General features: G+C 54.2%; 1 protein-coding gene across 2 annotated transcripts; it reads right to left on the reverse strand.

Annotated features, from left to right (window-relative positions):
* Positions 1-304: 304 nt before the first annotated feature.
* Aldh3b1 (aldehyde dehydrogenase 3 family, member B1) lies at positions 305-14,824 on the reverse strand. 2 transcript variants are annotated; one of them, XM_005384290.2, is made up of 10 exons: positions 14,718-14,824; positions 9,829-9,991; positions 7,500-7,610; positions 7,272-7,392; positions 6,944-7,029; positions 6,488-6,569; positions 4,958-5,344; positions 4,411-4,577; positions 2,064-2,163; positions 305-952 (listed from the first exon to the last, which is right to left on the reverse strand). In XM_005384290.2, exons 2-10 carry the CDS (start codon positions 9,988-9,990, stop codon positions 762-764), a joined length of 1,407 nt encoding a protein of 468 aa, XP_005384347.1. In that variant the 5' UTR covers position 9,991; positions 14,718-14,824; the 3' UTR covers positions 305-761. The 2 variants fall into 2 exon arrangements, with proteins under 2 accessions (XP_005384347.1, XP_005384348.1); XM_005384291.2 differs by lacking the exon at positions 14,718-14,824 and adding an exon at positions 11,824-12,129.
* Between the last annotated feature and the right edge of the window lie 10,624 nt (positions 14,825-25,448).

Here is a 25,448-nt window from a genome sequence, read left to right on the forward strand (position 1 = left end):
TCGGTGTGCACCGGGGAGAAGGGAGGTGATGGGTGGTGGCGTGTACCAGGCCTGGCCTGGCCTCGTGATTCGAGTACGGACCAAAGCATTCCTGGGTGCTACAGAATTAGCGAGATGTGCCCCAAGATAGAACTTGGCTGCCCAGCAGGGAGCGCGGGATCTTCCCTTTGGTGGCTGAGACTATGAGAGCTCCCAGGATAGGCGGAATGGGGCGGAGGAGCAGTCCTGCGTGAGAGTGAGGTATGCGGAGGTCCGGAGAGGCCTGCGCAGGGCCCCACTTGGCGGGAGAGAAGAGGGAGGCAGCTCAAGGGTGAAGAGAGGGACACCTGGACCTCAGTGTGTGCACCTCCCTGATTTAATCTTCATACAGTCTCAGGAAGTATAAGTTGTTCATCACCGCTAGTGTACAGCTGGGAAAATTGAGGCTTAGAGAAGACAGGGATGGCACAGTCACAGATTCCAAGGTGTGACAGATGCCAGGGCTCCTCCCTCTGCTGCACCTTTTCTCCTAGGACATGGGTGTCTGGTGAGGGAGGAAGGGAACAGGTCACTGTCGCTGCACACCTGTCCCATGTTCCCACTCAACTTAGCCGAGTTGGGCTGTGGCTGGAAACCCAAAAAGGGAACCCCAAGAGGGAGGAAGGCAGGCGTTGCTCTGGGCTGAGCAGGCTGCTCTGTGGCCTGGCAAGCGTCCTTGTGCCCCGGACCACAGGCCATATCTGCAGCAGCTGCGGGGGGGCGGGCACCTAGCGTTCACAGGTTTAAAGCAGGGTGCAGCTGCAGCTGCGTTCCTCCATGGCCATCAGCAGCACCCTCAGGTTTCTTGGTGAGTAGGGCGGGTAGCGAAAGTCGTTGATCTTCTCCATCCCGGGTCTGCGCAGCAGGCAGGCACGGTGGTGGGAGAAGGTGTCAAAGGAGAACTTGCCATGGTAACTGCCCATTCCACTGGCACCTGTGCAGTAGCAGAAAACATGCGGTCAGGCCCTCGGCGGCCAGCCAAGGAGGTGTCAGGCAGACCTGGGCTCTGACAGGAGGGCTGCATTACTCGTGTGAGCCACAGCTTCCCCATCTGTACAGTGAGCTAATTATGAAGCATTGTGTTTGAAGGGCCAGGCCCCAAGGCAGGCTTTAGCAGCAGCTCGATAAGCTCTGGGAACACCAGACAGTGTCAGTGGTATGTCTTCCTGAGCCAGACTGGCCAGGGTTGGTGTTGGCTCTGCCATGAATAGCTCTGTCAAGCAACTGCCTCTGTCTCCTCTTTTGTGACAGCAAGTAAGTGTTCTGACCATGGACATAGTAAGGGTCTTGTTGTCATGAGTTCTCAGTGTCAAAGGGAGGCAGACAAGGACCCAGCCAGAGTCATCCAGAGGACACAGCCTGGGTGAATTTGGGCAGTCAAGGAGGACTTTTAGATTTGTGTGCAGACAGACCCCTACTCCTCCCTGGGGCTTATGTGTTCTAGGGGCCAGGACTGGAGAGGGGCAGGTAGGCAGGGTCCAGCAGGGGCCCAGGGGAGAGCTGAGGCTCCCAGAGGCAAGAGGGAGATCCAGAGCCAGGGATGCAGTGCATCCCCCTGCCAGGCTTGTGCTGCCATGGTGTTAGCTGTCAGCCTGCTGTGAACAGCTGTGGCACTGGCCACCCTCCAGGGAGAGTCCAGCCTCCACCAGGTAGAGCTGGCCAGATATGGACAGAGAGGGAGACCTGGAGTCACCCATTCTACTTCTGCCCCTTCACTGAGGAAGTGGCTTCAGGGAGGGGAAGTGGCTGTCACAGGTCATAGCCTGTCAAGAGCTGGTGAGCAGCGACAGAGCAGACAAGGTGGCAACAGTTGTGTTTTTAAAGAAAAATAACAAAATTTCAGTCCACCTGCATGGGTATGTGCAGACAGGTCTGCAGGGCTCTGTGCCAGACTGGGAGGGGATGGGTGTTGGGGCTGAAGTGGGGTGGGATGGGACACGGTGTTGGAGAGGAGCCTCCTTGCTGGCCCCCCTGCATTCACAGCAGGAATGTAGTCAGGGAGTGCTTGGTGCCATCACAGAAGGGCGTGGGAGAGCAGCACCTACCCACTCCTCCGAAGGGCAGGCTGGCCAGGGTCATGTGCATGAAGCCATCGTTCCCACAGAATCCCCCGCTGCTGGTCCGGGCCAGCACCTGTTTGACCACCTAGGAGAAAGCAGAAAGTGTGAAAGCTGAACTTGGCTCCACCATCTTGTTTCTGCAAGGGTCTGGGGCCACTGCGTCATGGGGCAGGGGTGGAGCAGCCCCTCGTGGAGCCCCTAACCTGGAACGTGTTTCCAGAGCGTGTGACTCAAGGGGTGGCAAAAGACCCGGCATTGCCTGGGGACGTGAAGAGTACAGAGGCAGCAGGGAGGTACCTGGTAGTCAGGGAGGCGGGCGTCCCAGGGGAGGGACCTGATGTGCCTGAGGCACCAGGAGGAAGGCAGCCTGGGAGGCAGAGGGGCTGTAGCATAGGGACATTAAGACAACAAGGTGGTCCGATTTCTACTTAGAAACTTGAACTTGGGCCCTGCTTGATTTAATGAAGGACCTTCCTCTTCAGTCTGTGGGTTTGTTTGAAAAATGAACAGAAAAAAAGATTGATAGACACTAGTCACACCGCATGGCAGCTTAATTCTGTGTAGTTCCAATAAGTGTGACCTTCAGATGACCGCTGTGTCAGAGCTCATCTGATGGGTGGTAGAGTGGACCCCTCCACCAGCGGGCTCAGATGTCTCTCGCCTTGAGACCAGCATTAATGCAAGCCTGGAGGACAGGCACAAAGCACCACGTCTTCCGAGCAGTGAGGGCAGATGGCTTCTGTGTCCTGGGACCAGTGCTGGGCAGCTAGGACAGTTTGAGGACCAGGTGACCCCACTGCGGAAAACCCTGTGTAGGGTTCTCTAAGGATCACAGGATCCTGGTAATCAGGGCGCCTTGGTAGAATGACGGGGTCTAGAGCTGGGACAGGGAATGTTCAGGATGAGCCTGGGGCTTCTCATAGAGCCATAGAGGAAGTGATCACAGACTAAAGGCTGCACACGTCACGGAGACACAGGCACTCCCTCTGCCCAAGCCTGGGACAAAGCACATGAGGGTCCCCTGAATCACATAAATGCACAAGTCCGTTATGAACTAAATGTAAATGATTCAAGAGACAAATCTATCTTTGAGTGCTCCAGAAAATATATGTAGACAATATAATGTAGCAGATATTCCCCCTTCTAAAGATAGTGCCTAAGCAGGCCGCCTCCGGTGAGGGTGGGCCAGACGGGGAGACTTGCCCCAAAGACAAGAAGGGGTGCAATGGAGCCCGAGTTTAGGATCGTCTCAGAGGCCTGGCCAGCACTCCAGGCTGAGCTTAGTGCAGCATCGGATCTTGCAGCAAAGAGAAGACATTAATGAAGAAACTGGCAGGATCCCAAGAAAGTTAATGGCCAAGTCAGCGCCTTCTGTCGGGTGTGGGGTGTGGGATACATGGGGACTGTACGGTCTTAGTAGCTTTTCTGTAGATATAAAGTTAGACCCCAATAAGAAGTGTTTTTTTTTTTCTTAAATTTAACTTGTCATATATAAGGTTTTTATGTATAATCAGTGTGCATTATAACAGTCTATATTAAAAGTTAATCAAGTTTGTCTAAAATGTTAACCTGGCTGCCTAGCACATTTGACATTATTGCGTACATGGAAAGGGAAAACAAATAGATTCATAGGAACTGTTGGCCATCTGGATTCTGAAAGTGTCAAATACCTACCCTTTCGAACCAAATGCATCAGAAAAGATTGTTTCCAGAGCATATCGTTTAGACTTTCCATATTATCTCACTATTTTTTTCTTGAGAAGTTATTTAAAAAACACTGTTCAACTAAAAAAATTCAGATGTGTCACGTACATATACCAACTCCCTGTGATGAATGCAATCATTACTACAAACATGTACTAACAAAAATAAAAATTTAAAAACTAAAAACCGTTGTTTGGATAGGGAGAGAATCCCATGAGGGATGGGTGAGAGGGGCCGGGGACTGCTGGTACTTCTTGGAGTGTCCTAGGCTGGGGACCCCTCCACCCCGTGGCATTGGGGCTCGCATGCTCTAGTCACTTCTGCACCCTTTGCTCTAGAGCCAGGCTCTGAGGGGCGACACTGGCCACCAGCTGAGATGTAGGGAAGAGTACACAGGTGAGGAGCACTGAGGCCTGGAGATCTTGGGGAGCTGTCCACTGAAGCTTGAGCAGAGCACAGTACATATAAGGGGTACATATAAGGGGTGTGGGGATCTCAGCTGCTCCTGGGAGGGAGGAGAGGGCCAGAGCCCTTCATCCCTGAAGTCCTACAACTGTCCCAGAGGGGCCATATCCCTTCTGCTGCCACCACTCCTACTGGCACTTGCTCCCAGCCTGCGAGGCCCCACCTGGCTGTTGTTAGAGAAGGCGTACAGGGCCAGCGGCTTCTCCCGACGGTTGATGAAGTCAATGGCCTCGTCCAGGCTCCTCACAGTCAACAGGGGCAGGATGGGCCCAAAGATCTCCTCCTGCATCACTTGCTCCGTCTCCTGCACGTCCACCAGCACTGTGGGTGCTGCAGGCACAGGGGCGGCTCAGCCTTGGGCAGTAGTCGGGACACCCTGCAGGCCAGAGAGTCCCAGGGTCTGACCTCCCAGGACACCAGGTTCAAAGGATCTGAGGATCTGGGGTCCTAGTTCTGCCCTCAAGGGAAAGCATATGGGATGGAGAGCCTTTAAATCATGTGCTAGGCCCCCAGAACTGGAGTTCAGGCTCAGCATATCCAAAGTGGTGGGACCAGAGTTTAGAATGGAGGAGTCACAGGCTCAGAAGCACAGTGACCTGGAGCATTTGTGCTCTGGAATTGTGGCACCGGGCCTGTAGACTCAAGCCAGGCTCTATCCGCATGGACAGGTCTTGACCAGGTGGGCTGTGGTGAGAGAGAAGGGGGCTCACCGATGTAGAGATTGTTCTCGTCACTCTGACCACCAATGGCTATGCGACCACAGCGCAGCAGTCCCTGGAGCCGCTTGAAATGTTTCTGGCTGATGATGCGGCCCAGGTTGGGGGAGTTCTGGGGGTCCTCGCCATAGAAACGAGTGATGGCGTTCTGCAGGGCAGGCACCAGCCGCTCCTGCATCTCTGGGCTGCACAGGACGTAATCAGGAGCCACGCAGGTCTGACCCGTGTTGAAGTAGCGGAACCAAGCCAGGCGGTTGGCCACAGTCTGGGGGTCACAGTTGTCGTCCACGTAGCAGGGGTTCTTGCCCCCCAGCTCCAGGGTGATGGGCGTCAGGTGCTTGGCGGCAGCAGCCATGACAATCTTGCCTACACGAGGGCTCCCTGGGGATATAGAAAGAACACAGAAGGGCCCTTCAGGCACCCTGAGCAGGCGGATGGCCTTGCCCTGGAGACCCTGCTCTTCCCTGGAGAGGTGGCTGAAGCAGCTGGGGCCAGCCTGCACCTGGCTGTCCTTGCCATCCTGCCACTTTGCATGCAGGGAATCTGCTCATCTCACCCCCCAGACTTGCCCCCAAAACAACGCAGGGGCTCCAGCAATATGGCTTTCTCTGGGCACCCTGTGTTCTCACCATTGGTGAGCTCCCCAAGGACTGCCTGCATCATTTGATTCATTCCTTCTGGGGCAGAACTGTGACTTAGGGATCACCCTGGTTTTACAGATAAGGAAACTGAGGCCTGGAGAAATCAAGGCCTGGATTCATGGGTCTGGCCTGGAAGCCACCCTGCAGCAGTCACCTTGCCTGTGCACCCTGGTGCTGGGAGCCTGGCTTAGCACCCATGAGACCTGTGAGGTGTAGTGGTCAGGGGTGCACTGGGGCCCTCCCCGCCCCTTGTGCCCCATCTGCAGGGACTGCAGGAACTGTGGCTTCCCCAGGGAAAGCCAGCCCCCTTTGCTCCACAGGGGTTTCCCTGTCACGGGGGCTTTTCCTGTGCTGGGTGCAGGCTCTGCAGAGCGGAGGAAGGCTGGCGTCCTCCTTACTCTGACACAGTGTGCCGGGTTGGAGCGTGCTGCGGGCACAGGCAGACCCGGAAGCACTGCCTCCTACCTCCTCATCTCCAGAAACTGCATTCTGGTCCTGAAGCCAGGGGTGTCTGGGCCGGGTGTGCACGCACTAGGGCCATGACAGGTGACTACTGGGCTTGGGCACAGAGGTGATCTGGCCAGCGAAGTGACCCTGAGCTGGGCACTTTGGCCTTTCCACACCCTGGCCCAGTGCCTCGGCCAACAGGGGACTGTGGGGACAAGCAGGGTTGCCAGTATAGCCCTGGGGGGCAGTGGGTCAGCAGGAGCTCAGAAGGGCAGGGGCTTGATTCCTGAGATTGTGGTTGGCAGAGGTGGGCTGTGGCCCCAGCAGCCTTCCTGAGGGTCCAGGTCTGCTTCCAACCTGGGCACCGCCAACCGGGCTCCTCCCTGGCTGTCTGCCTGTCTACCGAGGGCAGGAATGAGATCTCCAGTGGTCTCACCTGTGAAGAAGATGTAGTCGAACCTGTGTTCCAGCAGCCGCGCCGTCTCCTCAGGCCCGCCCAGTGCCACGGCAAAGCAGTTCTGCAAGGCAGACAGGCCAGGCCTCCCTCAGGGACCCTTGCTTTAGAGCCCAGAGGGCAGCCGAACTTGCCTGGCCACTGCTGCTCTCCTGGTTGTGGTGACCAGGGTTGCCCAGGCTCGCCCAGGCCCTAGGCGGTGGGGTGGGGTGAGGTGGGGGTGGGGCTGGAGAGCAGGGCCTGCCCCAGTCGGTCATGGGACGCCCAAGGACAGGCTGCCCTGGCCACCCCTCAGAGGAGAGCTGAGGCTGAGGGACGGTGACTTGGCCATCGCCAAGCACCACAGAAGAGGCACCCCGGGCCTTCCCACACTACACGGGGGCTGCCCAGCCATTGGCCCATCCTGGTCCTGCTCCGTTGGCCCACAGCCCCACTCACCTGGTCCAGGTAGCGGGGCAGCACCTCGGCCAGGATCTTCTCGATGCTCTTGCTGATCTCTGAGGGCTTCAGCACCACACAGTTCCCTGCAAGCAGCACAGTGAGACACTGGGCAGAGGGGCAGCTCCCTCTCCATACTCTGCCGGGCAGGCTGCAGCCTCACCCACTTTCAGACAGCGAATTCAGCCCGGAGGTGAGGTGGGACCTGAGGCAACACGGCTCTGGGTGCTGGGCCACACCGGAACACCCGGAGCTCGCTCTGCCATGTCTTCCCTGGCTCTGTGTGGCTCAGGTCGGGGGACAGGGAAGGTGGAGGATCCCCTCTCACCTGCCGCGATGGCCCCCACCAGGGGCACCAGGGTCAGGTTCAGGGGGTAGTTCCAGGGGGCGATGATGAGCACCAGGCCGAAGGGCTCTTTCCGGATGAAGGCTGAGTCTAGCTGTGTGGCCTGGGCCAGGAGCCAGGGTGAACAGTGAGAGACATCCAGAGAGGCCACCCTGAGCGAGCAAACAGTCCCGAAAGCCACCTGCCAGCCCAGTCCCCTGAGCCACTTACCAGGTTCTTGGGCACCTTTTGGTCCTTCATCCACGCCCGAAGGCTCCTGAGGGCCAAGTCCACCTCACCCTGGCTCATGGCAATCTCAGACACCTCCGACTCGAAGGCCGACTGCGGGAAGGGGACCCAGGTCAGCAAGTGGCTGGAGCGTGGGGGCCACTCAGCAGCCTCCCCAGCAGGGCCTATCCCTCACCCATGAATGCTCAGTGAGGGCCTCAATACCGTTGCTGTTCCTTTATCAGGAATGCACTAGTGACCCAAATAGACGGAGGAACCTGCCTTGTGGGGCTGGCGTAAGGGATGGTCACCATGTGTGAGAACACTGGCAGCTGCGTTGCTGTGACAAGTGTTAGGGACCGAGTGGAGCCTGAGCCTGTGCGGGGTGTGGGTGTGCACCGGCGCGGGTATGTGCGCCTCTGCTCCATCTTGTGCAAGGCAGGCAATACGTGGAGAAAGCCATGAGGAACCTTGGACAGTGGAGGCGGAGACACTGGGCAGAGATCCCGGCAGGTCCAAAGGCCCGGAGGCTGGCGAGGGCCCGCTCTGTTCCTGCTCAGCAGGGAGCGTGGTGGGTGAGGTGACGGGGCTGAGCCCTGCCACCCAGAGCAGGGACAGGCTCTGACTTGGCTTCCACAGGACTGACTGTGTGGCTGCCGAAGCCTGCTGTGCGTTGACCCACCTGCAGGGGACATGGCACATAGCCACCCCGGGGTAAATGTTGTCACTTCCCACAGCCTGGGGACCCAGGGGGTGACTGTCAGGTTTCCAGGGCAGGAGCGGGGAGACAGAAATCTATGGGGGTGCTGTTTTGATCTCTACCAGCTGGGGTGCCGGTTCCCTGCACAGGAGACACCGTCCTTAGGACACTGTCCCTGCCTGAGTCGCAGCCGTTACCGTGCAGCTGTCCTCTATTAAGGCAGAGTGGGATGGGCCCGAGGGCTGCTGGGAAGCTCCAGCGGGCAGACGAAGGCCAGGGACGGGGGTGCCCTGTGCAGGGTCGCTCAGCAAACCAGTGGCAAGACCAGGGCGGGAGGACAATGCCACATATACTTGCACTTGCTGGTGTCTGGGCCTGGTTCAAGCATGCCTTCAGCCATGTCTTTGTCCACAGTGGCTCCTTCCCCGCCGGCCTGGCAGCCTGCCCCTCATGTCTGAGACATTGCCGGGGCCTGCCTGGGCTGCGAGCTGGTTTGCAGAACTGTGTGGTGCCGGCCGGACATCACGACTCTGGGAGAATAGGCTACTCTGAGGCAAATTCAAAACCTGACTCTGCCCCTCCTGGGCGTGTGCCTTTGGGCAAGAACGTGCCCTCTGTGAGCCTCTCCAGCACACCAAGGAGAGCCGGCATGGCTTAACTGAGAATGCAGTGCAGAGGCGGGGAGGTACGGCGGACTGGCTGAGGTTGAGGGCGGGACTGATTGAATTTCCTAGGCTGTTGCTTCTTTTGTGAGGCCCGGGCTGGGCTGCTGCAGTCAGGATGAGAAAGCAGAAGTGAAATCTGAGCTGCAGGGGGAAAGGGACCAGACAGCCCAGTCGGGTGGGCGGCGGCCAGGCTGACCCGGTGAGAAGCTGGTGGAGGCTCCATGCCAGCAGGGCAGTTCGTCCCAGAGGGTCCACCGGGCTGGGAGAGGCTGCCCACGCTGAGGCCTTTGAGGCAACGGCAGGGAGCACTTTGTCCAGAGAAGAAAAGGCCCAGGGAAAGTTGTCCCGGGCTGCAGTGGTCAAGTGGTGGCCTTGCTAGGGAGGGCTTGGGGGCCAGCTATGGGGAAATGTGTTGTGGGGGACTCTGCCATGGCTGTTGCTGGACCTGGAGGGGCTGAGCCCTCCAGGCGTCATTTTTTTTTCACCTCTGCCTGCTCCAGCCACCCTGGCCTGCTGGGGCTCCTTAAGTGCCCCTGCCTCAGGGCCTTTGCACAGCTGCATCAGGCCCCTCCTTTCCTCCACATCTTTGCTCTAATGTCCCCTTTCGCGGGGAAATTTCTTCCCCCACATATAAGCCAGCACCCACATGCATCCTGGGAGCACCTCTGTGACACTGTCACCTCCCAGTACACTGCCACTGTGTTCACTGTTGGCGTGGCTCCCTTGAGTGGGGGCTTTGATTACTTCTCTGTGTGTCCCCGAGCCTAGGCCTGAGCCCAGCACACAGCATGTTCTCCACACAGCTGACCAGAGGAAAGCAGGTGAGTGTTCTGGCCAGGGAAGGAGCTGGGGGATCTGACGGCTGTTAGTTCCCCTTCCTGGAGGACAGGCCTCTCCCTGTCCCCTCTGTCCTGGCCGCTTCCACCCCTACCCCATGTGCTCTCCCTCCATCCCCAGCCCCAGCCACCTTTCGCAGGTCCTGGGCCAGTGCGTCCTGCAGCTGCTGCTTGTTTTCCCGAAGGAAGCGGCCCAGGCCCTCCAGCTGCGCCATCCGGAACGTGGCCGGCCGCGTGCGCCCCGAGCTGAAGGCCTCCCGCAGCCGCCGCGCTGTGTCCTCAAAGGCGTCCATCCTGCCAGACGGGTGGAGTGAGCTGGGTGGCTGTGGAGGCTGCCCCCACCTTTGGGGACACGCTGCCGCTGCCCTAGGCCCTGTAGCAGCCCTACACCTGCCAACCTCCTGTAGTCCCTCCTCAACACAGGTGCCCCTAGAAACCCCGTGGACCAGGCGCTACCCTCAAGCCCTGACCCACGGGACACACAGCAGCCCTCAGACCACTCCTCCTGCCAAGAGAGCTCCAGGCTGCAGGACGGGACGTAGCTTGGGACAGCCACTCCTGGGCCCCAGGGCTGGGCAGGCAGGCCAGGGACACCACCCTGCCTGGTACACCCTCAAGGCAGCCTCACCCAGCCAGCCAAGTGGGGTGTAGAGGAGTGCAGTGAGCAAAACGACATGCCACCAGCTGCCACAAGACCACCACTCTGGACCACGCCAGACTCAGTCTCTGTGCTCCCCTGCACGTCTGTCCTCCCCAGCACTGCACAGGGAGGCCCGGTGACTGGTGGCATTATAGGCGGCTGAGTCAGGAAGAAATATCACAGGCAGTCAGACAGGGCTGGGCCCTCAAGAGAGTCAATACAGAAGATGGGAACACCTTACAAGTGGCTGGGGGTGCACCTGTTGGAGAGTAGGCCTCAAGATAAAGACAGAATGACCAGGCCTACCTGCCTCCCAGAGGGGTAAGATAAGTGGTAACACTTGGTCCAATAGAGTCTAGATAGACATCAGTTACCTCAGTGGATGACCAAGACCTCTGACTCATCCCTTCCTGAAAAGGTCTTTGTTCTTTCCGTGTACACTTGCCATGTGACTTGCTTCCCCATTATCATTATTACCTAAGCAGCTACACTTTTCTTTTTGTTTTTGAGACAGGGTTTCATTATGCAGTTCAGGCTGGCCTTGAACTCACTATGTAGCCCAGGCTGGCCTCAAACTCACAGAGATGCTCTTGCCTCAGCCTCCCGAGTGCTGATGTTAGAGGTATGCACCACCACACCTGCCCTAAACTGCTATACTTATCTTATTGGTTGGTCATAGCATTAGCCCATGTTGTACCCACCTCATGGTTTTGCTCTATAAAACCTTCTTTGAGAAGTGAGCTCCTTGGCACTCTCCCACTCGGGGCCCCTCCCTGTCTCTCTCAGGAGCTGTCTGTCAATAAAATTTCCTACTCTTTACCTGTTATTCCTTAGAATTCATCCTTTAATTTTAGAAGACACAAGCTCAGTATATGGGACATCCAGCAGGTTAGGAGTTACATTTATTTCCCCTATGTAATCTAAGGGGCCTATATCAGTGGCAGCTCAGAGGCCTGGGTGACCTTGGGCAGTGGTCCCTCTCCCTGCACCCCAGTTGCCCCCAGGAGGAAGAATAACCCCGGCCTCCAGAGGCCCTGTCCCCCATGCCAGCCCAGGCTGCAGTGTTTGGAGGAGGAATTGGTAGTGGAGGAAGAGCAAAGGATGAGAAGTCCTATGTCACTAGTCAGGGATAGCAGGCAAGATAGGGGCCTGACATGCCCTGGCCCCCACCTGTTTACTTGAGGCTCATCAGAGGAGCACTGTGACACATTCTGTGCTCAGCCTGGTGCTAAGGACCAGTGGGGACCCTGTCCTCATTCCTTTTCTGCCTGCCTGCTCTTCAACTTGGAGCTTGGCTGTTGCCTCCTCCAGGCAGACCTCCCTGACTGCTCTCTCACCCACCCTCACAGTGGTCTTTTGGCTGTGCTCCCACTGTCCTGGCCATATTTTTTTGTAAATGCCAAGTTACTCTCTGACTACTTCCACTCCACTCCAGGGCAATAAGCTGTTCTCACATGGTTGCCCTGTATGGTGAACCCGCTCTTACCTTCAGGATGCCTGTTCCAAAGTGTCCAAGAGCAGGTTTGGAGCCCTAGGCTGCCCCAGCTCTAAGCTCGGTGGCTGCACTGATGCCACAGACCTCCAGTTCTGACCTGGAGGGGCTGGGCAGTTAGCTCAGCACAGGGCAGGCCCCGGCCCCAAGAGGCGGTTGAGAGAAGTGGGCACAGCCCTGCCAGCCTCAGATCACCACTGGGCTGGGGTCCTGGCTCTCCCTCTCGTTGACTGTGAGATCCTGGGCAAAGCCCTTGTTCTCCCTGCCTCCGTTTCCAGGTTCCCAGCTCTGCTGGGGATCCTACGGCATAGGGCTGAACAAAGCACTTGGCGCTGTACTCACAGAAAGTTCAGGAGAGGTCAGCGACAGTTATTTTACTAAGAAGTCTACAAATATTTGCTCCCTACCTGCTCTCCTGGCCTTTCTCTCTGGCTCTCACCTCTAAGTGCCACTAATGGGGCCAAGGCAGGCCAGGTGTGTCACTCCCGTCTTTCATCAAGGGCTCTGTAGAGCCCACAAAAATGTAAAGCTCGAGGCAGGACCAAGGCCTGGGGGCAGAGGAGCTCTGTGGGCAGAAGGTTCCAGCAGCTGCTCCTAGCAACAGTGAGGACAACGCTTCCAGCAGCAGGGGCCACAGACCTGGCCCAGCTAAGGGAATGTCCATCGGGCAGTGGGGACAGGCAGGACCCCAGCAAGTAGAGCCAAGGCTGGATCAGGCAACCCTGGGCTTTGATCTCACAGAGGAGCTGAGCAGCTATTGTGGGTGCAAAGAACAGGGGATCCTGATGCTCGCACCCTGGGCTGGCTCGCACACTGGCCCTGCTCCCTTGGGACATCTTGAAACTTAAACACCATGCTGGCTCAGCAAGGGACCATCGTTCACCCAATGGAAGGAGCTAGAGACCAAGACTCGAGAAGGCAAGGAGCTTGTCTGAGGCCACCCAGCTCCTTCAGAGTGGATGCTCCAGATCCAGAGGAGCAGCGGCTGTCCCTGCAGTCCAACCACAGTCTCCTGTGGAAGGGACATTTGTGGGCTGGGCCCCTGGGCCTGTCATCTGAGGGCAGAGAGGCGGCCAACAGGAGGGAGAAGGTGCACTGCTGGTCCCTAGGCCCCATCTCAGCCACGTTCCTGCCCATCCCCACCATGCAGGGCTTGCAGGGGCCCAAGATTTCTGCAAGCGCTGAGGGCCAGGGGCTGTGGGGCCCAGGGGTCTCTACAAGGGTGGGGCGGGGCAGGAGCTGTCACATCCTTTGATGGTGAGAAGATGGTCCTGTTTGCCCTGAGGGCCAGGGCAGGACCATGGATCTGGTGAGTCCTCTAAAAATAATAATCAGGCAAGCTGAGCGTGGTGGCACACCCCTGTGATCCAAGCAATCTAGGCTGCTGAAACAGGAGAATCAAAAGTTCAAGGCCAGCATGGGCAATTTAGTAAGACTCTATCTCAAACATAAAAAGGACTGGGGATGTAGCTCAGCTGTATCCTCCCCACCCCCAAATTATAATAACCAGGCCTTGACTCTGCCGGGCACTGGGCCAGCGTGGGTACTGGCACTGGGTCGCAGACTAGAGGAGTGGGAGGGATGAGGTGGGTGCCCTGGTCTGCTGGCCGCAATGACTCATGCGGATGACTACTGCCAAGGCCCCTGCCCTGTGCTCCACCAGATGCCTGCCATTGGGCAGACATCTGCTCCTCACCCACCCAGCCATCAGGAGGGAAGGAGCAGGCAGCTCCTCTGCTCCTTCTTTCTCACCCCAAGTCCTTATCCACACTGTTGCCTTCTTCTTCTTCTTTTTTTTTTGGTGCCAGGAATCTAACTTACAACCTTGCACTTGCCAGGCAGATGCTGTGCCACTGAGCTATATCCCTGGCCCTATGCTGTTGCCTTCCAAGAGTGCCCCAGCCATTGTGGTGTGGTCCAGGAATGCAATGACCTGGCTTCAAATCCCAGCAACTACGTTATTAACTGCAGTATCTTGGGCAGATCTTATGGCCTCTCTGGCTCAGTTTTCCTATCTGTGAAATGGGGGCAGTACCTGTAGCCACCCACTGTGCTGCTAAAGGAATGTGAGTCAAGATTCAGAGTATTTATCTTGGGGCAGAGCTTAGTCACTGTGGCTCTAAGTGGTTGAGACTCGGACAGATGGTGAAGGACAGATGCCCCAGAGGGGAACTGGGGAGAAGACCTCTGGGTTGGGACCCAAAGAGACCTTGATGCCAGGGGAGTGGGACATCAACTTGAGGCCCAGGTGGGGCAGGGATGTGGTGACAGAGGTACATGAACATGTCCTAGGTAGGGCCTGGGGACCCCCTACCAGGCAAACCAGAGGGTGTAGGCATAGGGTTGGCCTGAAAAGCTCTGCTCCCAGGGTCTCCATTTCTAACCTCCTGCCATTTTGCCTGAATCCGGAGTTCACAGGGTCTCCCAGGCTCCCTGAGGAGCTGGACCAAGGCACCCCTTAACCTACGGACTGAACGAACTCTGCCCCACCCCCACAGGGAGGCTTCCTCACACCTCCTGGATCCCAGAGTCCCTCACCGCGTCCCTCCCCCGGCAGGGCGGTTCCCTAGTTCCTTCTTCCTAGGGCTCTGGCATTGCCAAGAGGAGTCTTTCCTGAGGTTATCTGTGCCTCTTTGTGCCTCCCTGCTGGCAGCCAGTGCCCCCCTCAGCCCTCCCTCTCCTCGCCCTCCACCTCCGGTTCCATCTTCCCCTTTCTCTGCTGGGGAAGGCGGGTGAACTCAGCAGGACAGCTCGGCCTGTGTGTGTGCGGGTGTGCGCAGCTGCGGCTGCGTGGCCAAGCCTGCTGCCATGCCAGCTGCCCGGAGCGGCTGAGCGGGGTCCTGGCCCCTACTGAGAGGTACAGCCCCAGCCTCCCCAGCATACAGTACCTGAGCCCTGCCAAACTGCTGTCCTTCCGTCCGTCCCTGCTCTGCCCAGGTCCTGAGGTTATGAAATGTCCAACCCAGCCAGCCCATGGGGCGGGGCTGCCCTGGCCTGGTGCCTGACCTCGGCTCAGGGCCAGCTGGAGGCTGCAGGCTGAGATATCACCACCACCTCCTTTGGGAGCCTGGATCACAGAAAAGGAGGAGCACACAGAGAGGTCTGGCACCAGCCAGGCCATACAGCAGGTCTGAGCTCTGAGCCCAGGGCAGTCACAAAATACCAAAAATAACCCAGCTTTTCTTTGAGGCATTGCCTATTCTGAGCCTTAGCTTTCCCCTCTGCGCTATGAAGAGGTCAGAGCCAGACATGGCTGGAGTTCAGGAATGCAGCCTCGGGACCATACCTGCTGCTCCAGGCCCCCTGAAGACCACCCCATGCAGTCTCCTACACCCACAGCACCCCCAAAGCCACACTTTACAAATGCAGAAAGGGGCCCAGGGAGGGGACAAGACCTGCCCGCATGGGGAGTGAGTGGCAGGGCTTCTTTCTCCACACCAGGATCTGTCCTCACAGATGTCCCCTCCATCTCCTGGGGATAAGTGCCACCCTCCACCCTCTAGGACAGCAGTCATGCGTATGTGTCACTGTGATGGCTCCCACAGTCCTGTCCCTTCTTGGGTGCAGAGCTATGCCCGGGGCCTGTCCCCTGCCTTGCCCCCGCTCTACCCTGGGCACACCTGTTGGAGCCAGCACAAAGGGGGTGATTCTGAGCAGCTGCTGGGGACAGACAGGCAGGTGATTGGGTTACAGGTGTCGGGAGGAACATCCTTTGTGCCACTTTCACCTCGGCAGTTGCCCGCCCCGCTGTGCCCTGGGTCTGCCTGGAGGCTCCTGGCCTGGGGCCTCTGGGCCGACCTTGCACCTGGGGATGCTCATCATTGCCCCACCCCGCGCTCCCCCGCCTACCTGGGAGGGCAGGAGAGGTCTTCTGGCCTGGCCTGCACCTGCTCTGGCACCCTTGGAGGCTTCAGCTAGCTGGGGTAGGGCCAGGGGGAAGGGGCTGCAGAGGCCCCTGTCCTCTGCGTGGGATGGAGCCCCCAGTCGCCACCTGTCACGTGGCTCAGCATGTGACAGCCCTGCTCTGCTGCTCTCTGGAGCTGAGCCAGGCAGGAGCCAAGGCAGAGCGGGTGCCAGGCGGGGCTGGGCTGAGGCTGAGCCTGCAGCTCTCCGCTAGGAACAAGGCCCAGAGAGGGACAGCCACTGGTCTAAGGCCACACAGCTAATCAGGGGCCTACCTGGGGAGGTCCTGGAGGGTAAAAGGGGTGCTGTAGAACCCTGGGGGCTCCCTCTTTGCCCAGAGGGCTGTTGGGGGATCCCCCTGCAAGGGCTGAATTTGTCCTGAATTCAGGAACAGCCTGGGAGGAGGGGTCTAAGTCCCAGGCATGCCCCTCCTCCAAGGTGGGGTGCCTGTACACCTCGGGTCATCAGGGGCTGGCCCTCCCCCTCTCCTTGCTCCTAGAGACTCCAGGGAGCCGTATAGTTATGACTTTGCAAAGGAGAGCCCAAGATAACTGGGGACTCCTCCATGGGACCCCTAGGAGTTGCTCTTAGAGCTAACTCTGGTGTTCATTCACTCATTCAGATCTACTCAGGAGTGTCTTACAGACTCACCCATGGACAGGCTCCTCAGCCCACCTGCTAAATGACCTGAGCAAGTCCTGTCCCCTCCCCGGCCTCAGTGTCCTCCTCTGTAAAATGGATCCATTCTACCTGCCTCATAGGCTGGCATAAGGGTGGAACAGAAGCGCACCTGGAAAGCACCTGAGAGGACAGCAGGCACTCAGATTTGCGGGTGCCTTCCTGAGGAAGCGGATGTCCCAGGCTTCGTCCTTGAGGCTCCAACCCTTTTAGCTTTGAAAGCCAGGACCTCCCTCTTTGCACCAAGTAGTCTCCCCTGACCTTCTCAGAGTAAAAAGCCCGAGACCATGGGGCATAGTGCCTGGGGCATGTAGGCCCTCGATGGGCGGTAGTGATTGCTGGCCCTCATTCACCAGGCCCCTGTCTTTACTGAGCACCTCCGTGTGCTGGCCCATAACAGTCTCAGACAGCTCTCAGACGTTACTGTCCATGCTTCGCAGGCTCAGAGGGGCCGCACGGTGAGAAGGACACGTGGAGATTCCCACCTGGCCAGGCCTGACTCCTCACCTGCAGTGTTTCCAGGGTGCCTGGGAATCAAGCTGGCGGCACCCCTCATCTCTGGGACCTCATGTCTCAGCTGAAAGCAGCAGCTGCCCTTTCCTAGGCATTTGCTCTGCCAGGGGCTGGGCAGGGTCCTTGGCTCACCTGGGGTGGGGATCTTCCAGCAGCCCTTGAACCAGACCTGAGATGGTCCATCACCCAGTGGCGTGGATGCAGGCACACGAGGATCTGTGGGAGAAGCGTTTGGCCCAGGTCACCCCTGTGTTGGAGTTAACCCTGGGGTGACGGCGCTCTCCGTGCCCTGATCTTTTCCTTCCTGATGTCAACCTAAATGGCAGAAATCTCAGGACTGTGCTCCAAAGGGAGGTTATGTTTTGTCCTGTTTTGTTCTGTGGCATTGAGGATGGAAGCCAGGGCTTTTGCGCTGAGCTACACGCCCAGCCTGAAGGTGAGGGTTTTTAAAGGTAGACTGGGGAAGCTTATATAAATTGCTTTAAAGTAATAGTCCTTGGTGACAAGGACCCATGACAAAGGGGCATCTACCCAGGCCTAGACAGGTTTGCTGAGCAGCATTCCCAAAGAAGTCCCCCCGCCCCCGTGTAAAGCTGCTGCACAATTTTTGTCACAGGCGTGTGCGAGAGCCACTCTGAGGTGGTCTCCAACTCCTCTGTCTTGTCAGGGTCTGCCAGCTTTCACACTGGCTTCTCTCCTTGGAGGACATTCTGCTGGCCTCAGAGCACGCGGCTGAGTTGATTCTGTCCTTAAATGAGAGGCTGATGAAGCAAGAGCACAGGCTTTAGGTACATTAGATGCCGGTCTCTGCCTATGCACACAGCCCCCTTCCCCACATGGTTTATGGGGTGTCCTCCTGTGAGTGGTGAGGCTTGCTTCCTTCCTTCCTTCCTTCCTTCCTTCCTTCCTTCCTTCCTTCCTTCCTTCCATCTTTCTTCCTCTCTCTCTCTCTCTCTCTCTCTCTCTCTCTCTCTCTCTCTCTCTCTCTCGACAAGGTCTTGCCATGTAGTCCAGGCTGGCCTTGAATAGCACCAGTCCTCCTGCCTCAGCCTCCCGAGTGCTGGAACTATAGGGTTGTGTCAGAGTAAGGGCTTATTCTGAGCATCCTTCTAACCCTCCCTTGGAGCCTCCAGAACTGCTCTTCCCTCCGTGCCCACAGAGCCTCCTACTCCTACATCACTGGGTGATGGGATCTGAAACAGGTTCATCGTCTATAGTTTAACAGACTTTGAATGAGAAGAAACAAATTCAATGAAGAGATTAAGTATGCGTGGTCCAAATAGCAAGCCTATGAAGAGCATTAACAAGGGCCCTATAAAGGGAAAAAAGCAAGGTGCCCAATTCCAGATGGTGACTTGCATCCCCATGACTCAGCTAGTTCCTGACAGGTCTTGGAAATGTGGTCAGCTAGTTTCATGCTGTGTCTCTCACTATTTTTTTTGTTGTTGTTGTTTTGTTTTGTTTTTTGGTTTTTTTCTCCAGTACTGGGAACCGAACTCACGACCTTGCGCTTGCCAGGCAGGCGCTTTTGCCGCTGAGCTAAATCCCCAGCCCCTCTCTCACTATTTTAGACTGACATAGAAGTGACATTCTTTTAGTAGAAATGGACATAATCTCCCTTTCTTACTGGTCAGGTGGTCTAGTCTCCCATGGTTTTGTACAGCCAGGGCCGCCAGTGAATCTATTTAATTTTGGGGAATGACAATGCTCTGGATGATGCAGACTAGGCTGTCTGTCAAGTCCTTAAGTAACTTTTGGTAAGGAGAGTGTGTCAGTCAGTGTTTTACCAGAGAAACAGATATAACACAAGATATGCAAATGTATAAGAAATTTGTTTTGTTTTGTTTTGTTTTGGTACTAGGAATCGAACTCACGACCTTGCACTTGCCAGGCAGGTGCTGTGCCGCTGAGCTAAATCCCCAACCCTTAAAATGTATAAGAAATTACAAGATAGGCTCACAATGGTCACGGACAGAGTTGGATGAGGAAGAGGGTAGACACGTCCTTCCTCATTTCCCTTTTATATGAGCTGTCCTACGGTGGGTCTTCTATACCTCAGGGTGTAGAAGAGCCGATTTAGTTAAATTTCTAAACTTCTCATTACAGGGCTAGGGATATAGCTCAGCAGCACAAGCACCTGCCTAGCAAGTGCAAGGTCCTGAGTTTGATTCCCAGTACAAAAAAAACAATGAAAAATAAAATAAAATGAAATAAACTTCTCATTACAGGGAAGGATGTGGTTAGTTATCCTGCTCCAGTGCCCATTCCAGGTGTTACACCCAGACCCACTAGGAGAGGAGTGAGTTCATGGCTCACTTGGGTTTTGTCTTGGTAACTAAAAGAACTGGAGGGAACTGGTTGTAAGGGCTATATCAATCTCTGGGGCCAGAGAAATGAGGGTGCACGTTCCAGTCCAGTTTGCTGGAAGATTCGAATAAGTACTGCCACAGAGGAAGCAAAGTCCCTGAATCTTAAGACAGAAATTTTTTTTAATAATAAGCTTATGGGTGAGCGTATTGTTTTTATTTTCTCAGACAGATAAGGTCTCTGCCTTATGAGACCATATGCACCCTATGCATATGGGCTGAAAGGGCCCATAAGAAGTGCCTGTAGTGACTCCACTAGTTTTATTTTCCCAATGTATAAAAATTTTTTGGCATCCTCTAACACTCGTTGAGTTTTATAACTATGCAGCAGCAAACAGTCACTGGTCATGGGCTGAGAGCAGTCTCCCCACGAGAATATAGAAATGCAGTTGGAGAGGGCCTTCCTTGGCAATACCCTGACACCCTGTTTTTCAACCCTTGTGCATCTGGAGATGCTTTTATGAGAACCACATCAGGTTTTTAAAGAACACAGCTTGGTTTGCCTGGCAAACACAGGCATGGTCTAGTGAAGGCTTTACCTTTAGGATTTGTTTGCAAAGGGCGTCTTTCAATGTACCCAAATCTTGACTCTGGCCCTTGGCTAGAGTCCTCTTTACACAGAGGAGCACCTGGAACTTAAGCAACGTGTGAATGAATATTGGGCTGCAAATGGGTGGTTTTGCAGAAGAAACCCAAGTAAGATTACTTTGATAGGGTCTGAGGAGAGTAGCAGCCCTCTCCCTTGAGGTCACTTTGGTGATTTCATTGACCTGATAATCATATAGGCTGTCTAAGGACATCAACTAAAAGGCATGTTTGGGGTGGTAGATCATCTTTTCAGTAGCTCAGAGTCGAGCTGGGATGGGAACAGCAGTATGTTGGCTGGAAGGTGGGGTAAGACACACAACAGTCCTTGGCCGAGTTGGGGTTAGTAGAATTAAATAAGAGAAAGGTCAGATTCAAGGTTTTGTATAGGTAATTGATGCTCCTCATCTGCCCCAGAGGTAATCCCTGAGCCAATAAAGAGGATCTGAGATCAAAGAAGAAAAGAACAAGCCGAGAGAGGTAATTTTATAGCTTGGGGTGAGGATCTCAAGAGTAAGTCAGAGCAAGCAAGAGGGTGGCAAAACTAGCTATACAAGACACACAAGGAGAAACCCTGGATGGGGCTGGGGCTGATTTTCCCTTTTTAAAAGAAGGAGTAAATTTATCTGACTTAGCAGGTTAGTGGTTTTTGTTTTGTTTTGTTTTTTTAAGGATCTTAAAGTCATCCACTAATTTGCAGGTATATGAGGTTTGTGGTCTCTCTTCATTTTCTGGTGCCTTAGGGGGCTTGGGTTTCACACTGGAGAGGTGAATCCAGCTATTTATTCCCTGTACCTTGATAGTAGAGGGTGTGGTAAGAGGGTTGTGTAAAGGCCTTTCCATTTGGGGATGAGTAAGTCCTGGGACCCACCCTCTTTCCAGGTCATGATAGGAACCTGGTCACCAGGGTGTTAAAGTACCCTGGCTCCAAATCAAAATCTTGAAATGGGACCAGAGGGAGCTATTGATGGGCTGTGGTTATACTGGTGGTCAGACTGTTTGGCAGCCAAATCTGCCTCTCAGTTACCCTGGAAGACAGAGTTCACGGAGGCTTGATGTCCCCAGCAATGGACAACTGCTACCTCACTTGCAAGATTTACTGCCTCAAGGAGGTTGAGGATCTCTAGTGCATGTTTTATGGGTGTCTGGTGGCTAGTCAAAAGTCCCCTTTCTTTCCAGATGGCAACATGTACATGTAAAACCAGAAAGGTATACTTGGAGTCAGTGTATATATATATTGACTTTCTTGCCCTTGGCAAGTTGAAGAGCCCAAGTGAGGGCAGTAAGTTTTGCCTTTTGGATGGAGGCCCCAGGAGGGAGTCCTCTTGCTTCAGTGACCTGAGTTATGCTGACAGTAGCATACCTTGTCCTAATGCCATCCTTTGCAAAACTGTTGCCATCAGTGAACCATGTGCTTGCTGTCCCTATCAATGGCTGGTCCCTCAGGTTGGGGCAGGTGGCATAATTCTGGGTGATGGTTTGTTCACACTCATATTTTACCTGTTTGTTAGTTGGGAGGAGCATGGACAGGTTTAGAACTGTGCAAGACTGAGGAGTGATGTCTGGGTTTTTGATAAGGTCGCTTGGTGTTTACTGAGCCTTTTTCCAGTCATCCACAAATGATCTTTGAGCTCTAACAGGGCCTTAATCCTGTGTGGGGTTAGAACTGAGAGTTTTTGCCCTAATGTTATCTTAGAGGCTTCTTGAACTAAGAGTGCTGTAGCAGCTACTGTTCTTAAGCAGTCGGGCCAACCTTACAACACCACATCTAATCATTTGGAAAAGTAGGTGACAGGCTGGGCTTCTGGGCCCAGATGCTGGATTATTAGCTCACTCACTACTCCATTTCTCAGCTATGAAGAGATAAAAAGGTTTAGTTACATCTGAGATTCCTGATACTAAAACCTGCATCAGGGTCTGTTTTAGCGCCTAGAAGGCCTCCTGATGACTGGTTTCATTCCAAGAGTTCAGTTTTTTGTTCCCTAATTGCTTTATATAAGGGTTTGGCTATTACTCTTAAATGGGGTATCTATATGTAGCAGAAGCCAGCCATTCTCAGGAAAGGCCTCAGCTGTTGTTTAGACTCAGGAGGACTCAGCTGGCAAATCACCACCATTTTCCTTGAGGACATTTGTTTCTGTCCCCATGTTAAAATGTACCCCAGGTAGGTCACTTTTTGTTGAGAATCTAGGCCTTATGTTGGGACACCTCATAACCTCTCTTTACTAAAAGATTGAGAATCATAATGGTATTTTGATCAGATAACTCTTTGATGGGGCTATGAATGAAGAGGTCATCTACATATTATAATGGGCCTCCATTTTTAAGTTTAGGTCTCTAAGGTCTTGAGCCAAGGCTTATTCAAACAGGCAGGGTCTATCTGTAAACCCTTGAGGCAAGACAGCCCATGTATACCATCAGTGGAGCCTCGTTTGGGGATTATCCCAACGGCAAAAACATTGGAACCAGAGTCCACAGGAATAGAAAAGAAGGCATTCATGAGGTCAAGGACAGAGAACCAATTAATGCCTCCTGGGATCTATGCAGTGAGGGTGTATGGGCCACTGGGAGGTGAATAGGCATCACTGCCTCATTGATAAGTCTGAGATCTTGTACTAGGAGCTATTCTCCCAAAGGCTTGATTATTGGTAAAATTGGTGTGTTGCATGGGGACTGCCATGGTACCAACAACCCCATAGCCAAAAATTTATCAATAGTGGGTTGTAGCCCCAGCCTGGCCTCTCTTTTGAAAGGGTATTACCTTTTGTGAGGGTACAGATTACTGGGGTAGCCTTGACAGCCTGCCCCAAGGTGTCATTGTATCATGCTTGGGGATCAATTCCCAGCAAGAGAACTGGGCCTGACAGGGAGGGGTTGGCCAGGTCTTTAGAAACTAGCTTGGGTTGCCAGAGGTTTGAGTGACAGAGTGGCCCTGAGCAGGAAGAATATATTTCTTCCAATTTATGGTGCAGGGCACTTTCGTATTACCTGAAAGAGAGCTTGGAAAGGGAAATCTCCCAACAGCAACTCAGAATGGGGGTAAAGAAAACTGACTGATTAACTCCTGAAGGTCAACAACAGCTGAGAAACAGGATGATAATTTGCCCCCATAGGAGATGAGAATTGAGTAATACAACCCAGTACCAAGAAGGAATATAATTTGCTTACCAGTCATGTCCAGAGTTACCCGAGGCTCCTGGGAGGGGATAGGGATGCCCTTGTGTGGGGGCCACAGGGGCCCCCTCAGGCACTGTCAGTCACTGTCTGGGCATTCTTCCCTGCTACTACAGTGGTGGATGGCCTCATCCTCTTCTGGGAACGAGAGGAGTCCCTCCTCAGCACCAAGGGTCCTCATTTGTATTCTGACCATGCTTGGCAAGCACTCAGTAGCTTTTGAGGGCACTCCTTTGCCAGGGCCTCCACTGTTTGCTTTTGGTGCACCAAGATGTGCCTCCATCACCCTTTGAGCTACCTGGGTTCCCTTTGGTGCCTTATCCATGAGGGCCAGCATGGCTTCAGCCTACCTTTTCTCCTTACTCAATTCCTGTTTGTCCTCTTCCTCATCACAGTTGTTAAAGACTGTGCAAGCCACATTAACCACTTGACTTATCCCAGCTTGTGGGCCCTGTTAGAGGCTTTGGAGCTTCCTCCCAGTGTCTGGAGCCCACTGGCTAATAAAGTCTTGGCCCAAGATAATTTGGCCTGCTCTAGACTCCAGGTTTAAATTAGTGTATTTACAGAGTGCCCCTTCAAGCCAGTGCTGGAAAGCTGCCAGATTTTCATGAGAGCCCTAATAGTTTTGAACTTATATTTCTTAGGTATACCCTTGAGCATACCCGCAGTCTTAGTTACTTTTGTCTTGCTGCTGAGACAAAATACCTGATACTCAAAGTTAAGAGGGAGAGGTTTATGTAGCTCACAGTTTGTAAAGGCTTCAGTTCATAATTGGCTGTCTCCAAGGCAGGATGGGACATGGCAGAGGGGCAACAGTTCAAGGTGAGTGGAAGACAGCAAAAGTAACTGTTATGGTTTGTGTCTAGATGTTCCCCCAAAGCCTCATGCAGTCATGGGGCGGGCTTCTAGAGTTTTTCATTGATTCATGGTCCAATGCTGGGAGTATGGGTGTGAGTGCTACACCTGCCCTAGGGTAGGCAGTCTACATACCATATAAGGGAGGGAAAGAGGCTTGCTCTCTGTTGCTCCTCCCTTTTTGCTCTTATTGCTCTTGCTGTTTTCTGTCACCATGAACTGTTGCCCTGTGCCATGTGCCACTCTGCATTGGAGCCAGCTGAGTATGGACTGAAACCTCCACAAACTGTGAGCTTAATTCTAGGCATCAGGTATTCTGTCTCGGCAACAAGAAAAAAGTAACCAAGACATAACCAAGGAAGGGTGGAAGATAAGACTCTTTTTTGTCCCTTATATCATAGGCAGGCTAGCTGCCCTAGGGCAGGTGTAACACTCACACCCCTTAGGCGTAGCCAGAACTATGCCAAACTAGTCAGTGTACTGATTTACTAACCACACACCCTTGTTCCCAGCATCAAGCACTCTAGATTCAGCCACCTTTAAAAAAAAGCCCTATGAGCGCATGAGGTTTTGAGGGGACATCTAGATACAAACCATCACATCCAGTAAGATGACCTGGAGGCATAACCTGTGTTTGGTTTTTCTACTCCCAGTGTTATAATCCTACCCAAGCCTTTCTTGGGGCCCAAATGTGTCAGTCAACTGTCATCAGGTCAGGCTTCATTGACCTCATCATTGGCCTGTCTTATAGCTATTATGATTCTCTCTTTTTGGTGCTGGGCAGCAGACACCAGGATGAAATGGACATCTTACCAGGTCAGATCAAAAGCCATTGTTAGTGTACAGAATCTCTCAACAAATTTTTCAGTGTCCTCTGAGAATTTACCCAATTTCTCTTCACATTGCTGGAAGTCCATGACTGAAAAAGGGACTTGAACTTGGATAGTACCCTCTGCACCTGCCACTTCTTGATGGTGTAGAATGGTGGCACGTGAGATGTGTTCCTTGAGTCTTATGGTAGACAGACCTGGCTGTAGTATGCGGTGGGCTCAGGTTGTCATCTTTACCCTCTAGGCCTAGGGGCACTGACAGTGCAGGTTGGTAAGGAAGAAGCTTATCGGGAGGAGTAGTTAACAAGGGGAAGTCCTCAGCGGCGTCAGTTCCCAAAGTGTTAGCTCTATGGCAGGATTGGCAAAGATCAGGCTCTTGGTAGAGGCTTGGACATAGGCACCTCCACCCATTTTCCCTGTCTTTTATAAAAATAGATCTAATTGGAATATGGTGTTCTATTTTAGGCAGCTGCTCAGGGTCACACTGCCCAATCACCAAGTTGGTACAGAGATCATGCCTCACTACACAGGACTATAAGACTTTTTCTTGAGGGTCTGGGCATCAAATTTATCCCAGTGTCTGAGAAGGCATCCAAGTGGGGAGTCAGGTGGGACAGATGAGGCATTCGCTATGACGAGTCTGTGGGCAGAAGGAGTAAGAATTAAGACCTGGGAACCCTACTGGGCATCCCCTGGTCAGTCTCTAACCCATTTA

The sequence above is a fragment of the Chinchilla lanigera genome, unplaced genomic scaffold (genome assembly GCF_000276665.1).
Source record: "Chinchilla lanigera isolate Chin_1 unplaced genomic scaffold, ChiLan1.0 scaffold00021, whole genome shotgun sequence".
Classification (NCBI taxonomy): domain Eukaryota; kingdom Metazoa; phylum Chordata; class Mammalia; order Rodentia; family Chinchillidae; genus Chinchilla; species Chinchilla lanigera.

Excerpts from the sequence above, each read along its gene's own strand:
- Aldh3b1 (XM_005384290.2), bottom strand. The coding sequence starts at position 9,990 with ATGGACGCCTTTGAGGACACAGCGCGGCGGCTGCGGGAGGCCTTCAGC. Across the intron at positions 7,611-9,828 it reads TGGCCCAGGACCTGCGAAAG|TCGGCCTTCGAGTCGGAGGT; the intron begins GTGGCTGGGGCT and ends CCCTTCCCGCAG. Across the intron at positions 7,030-7,271 it reads GGTGGGGGCCATCGCGGCAG|GGAACTGTGTGGTGCTGAAG; the intron begins GTGAGAGGGGAT and ends TGCTGCTTGCAG.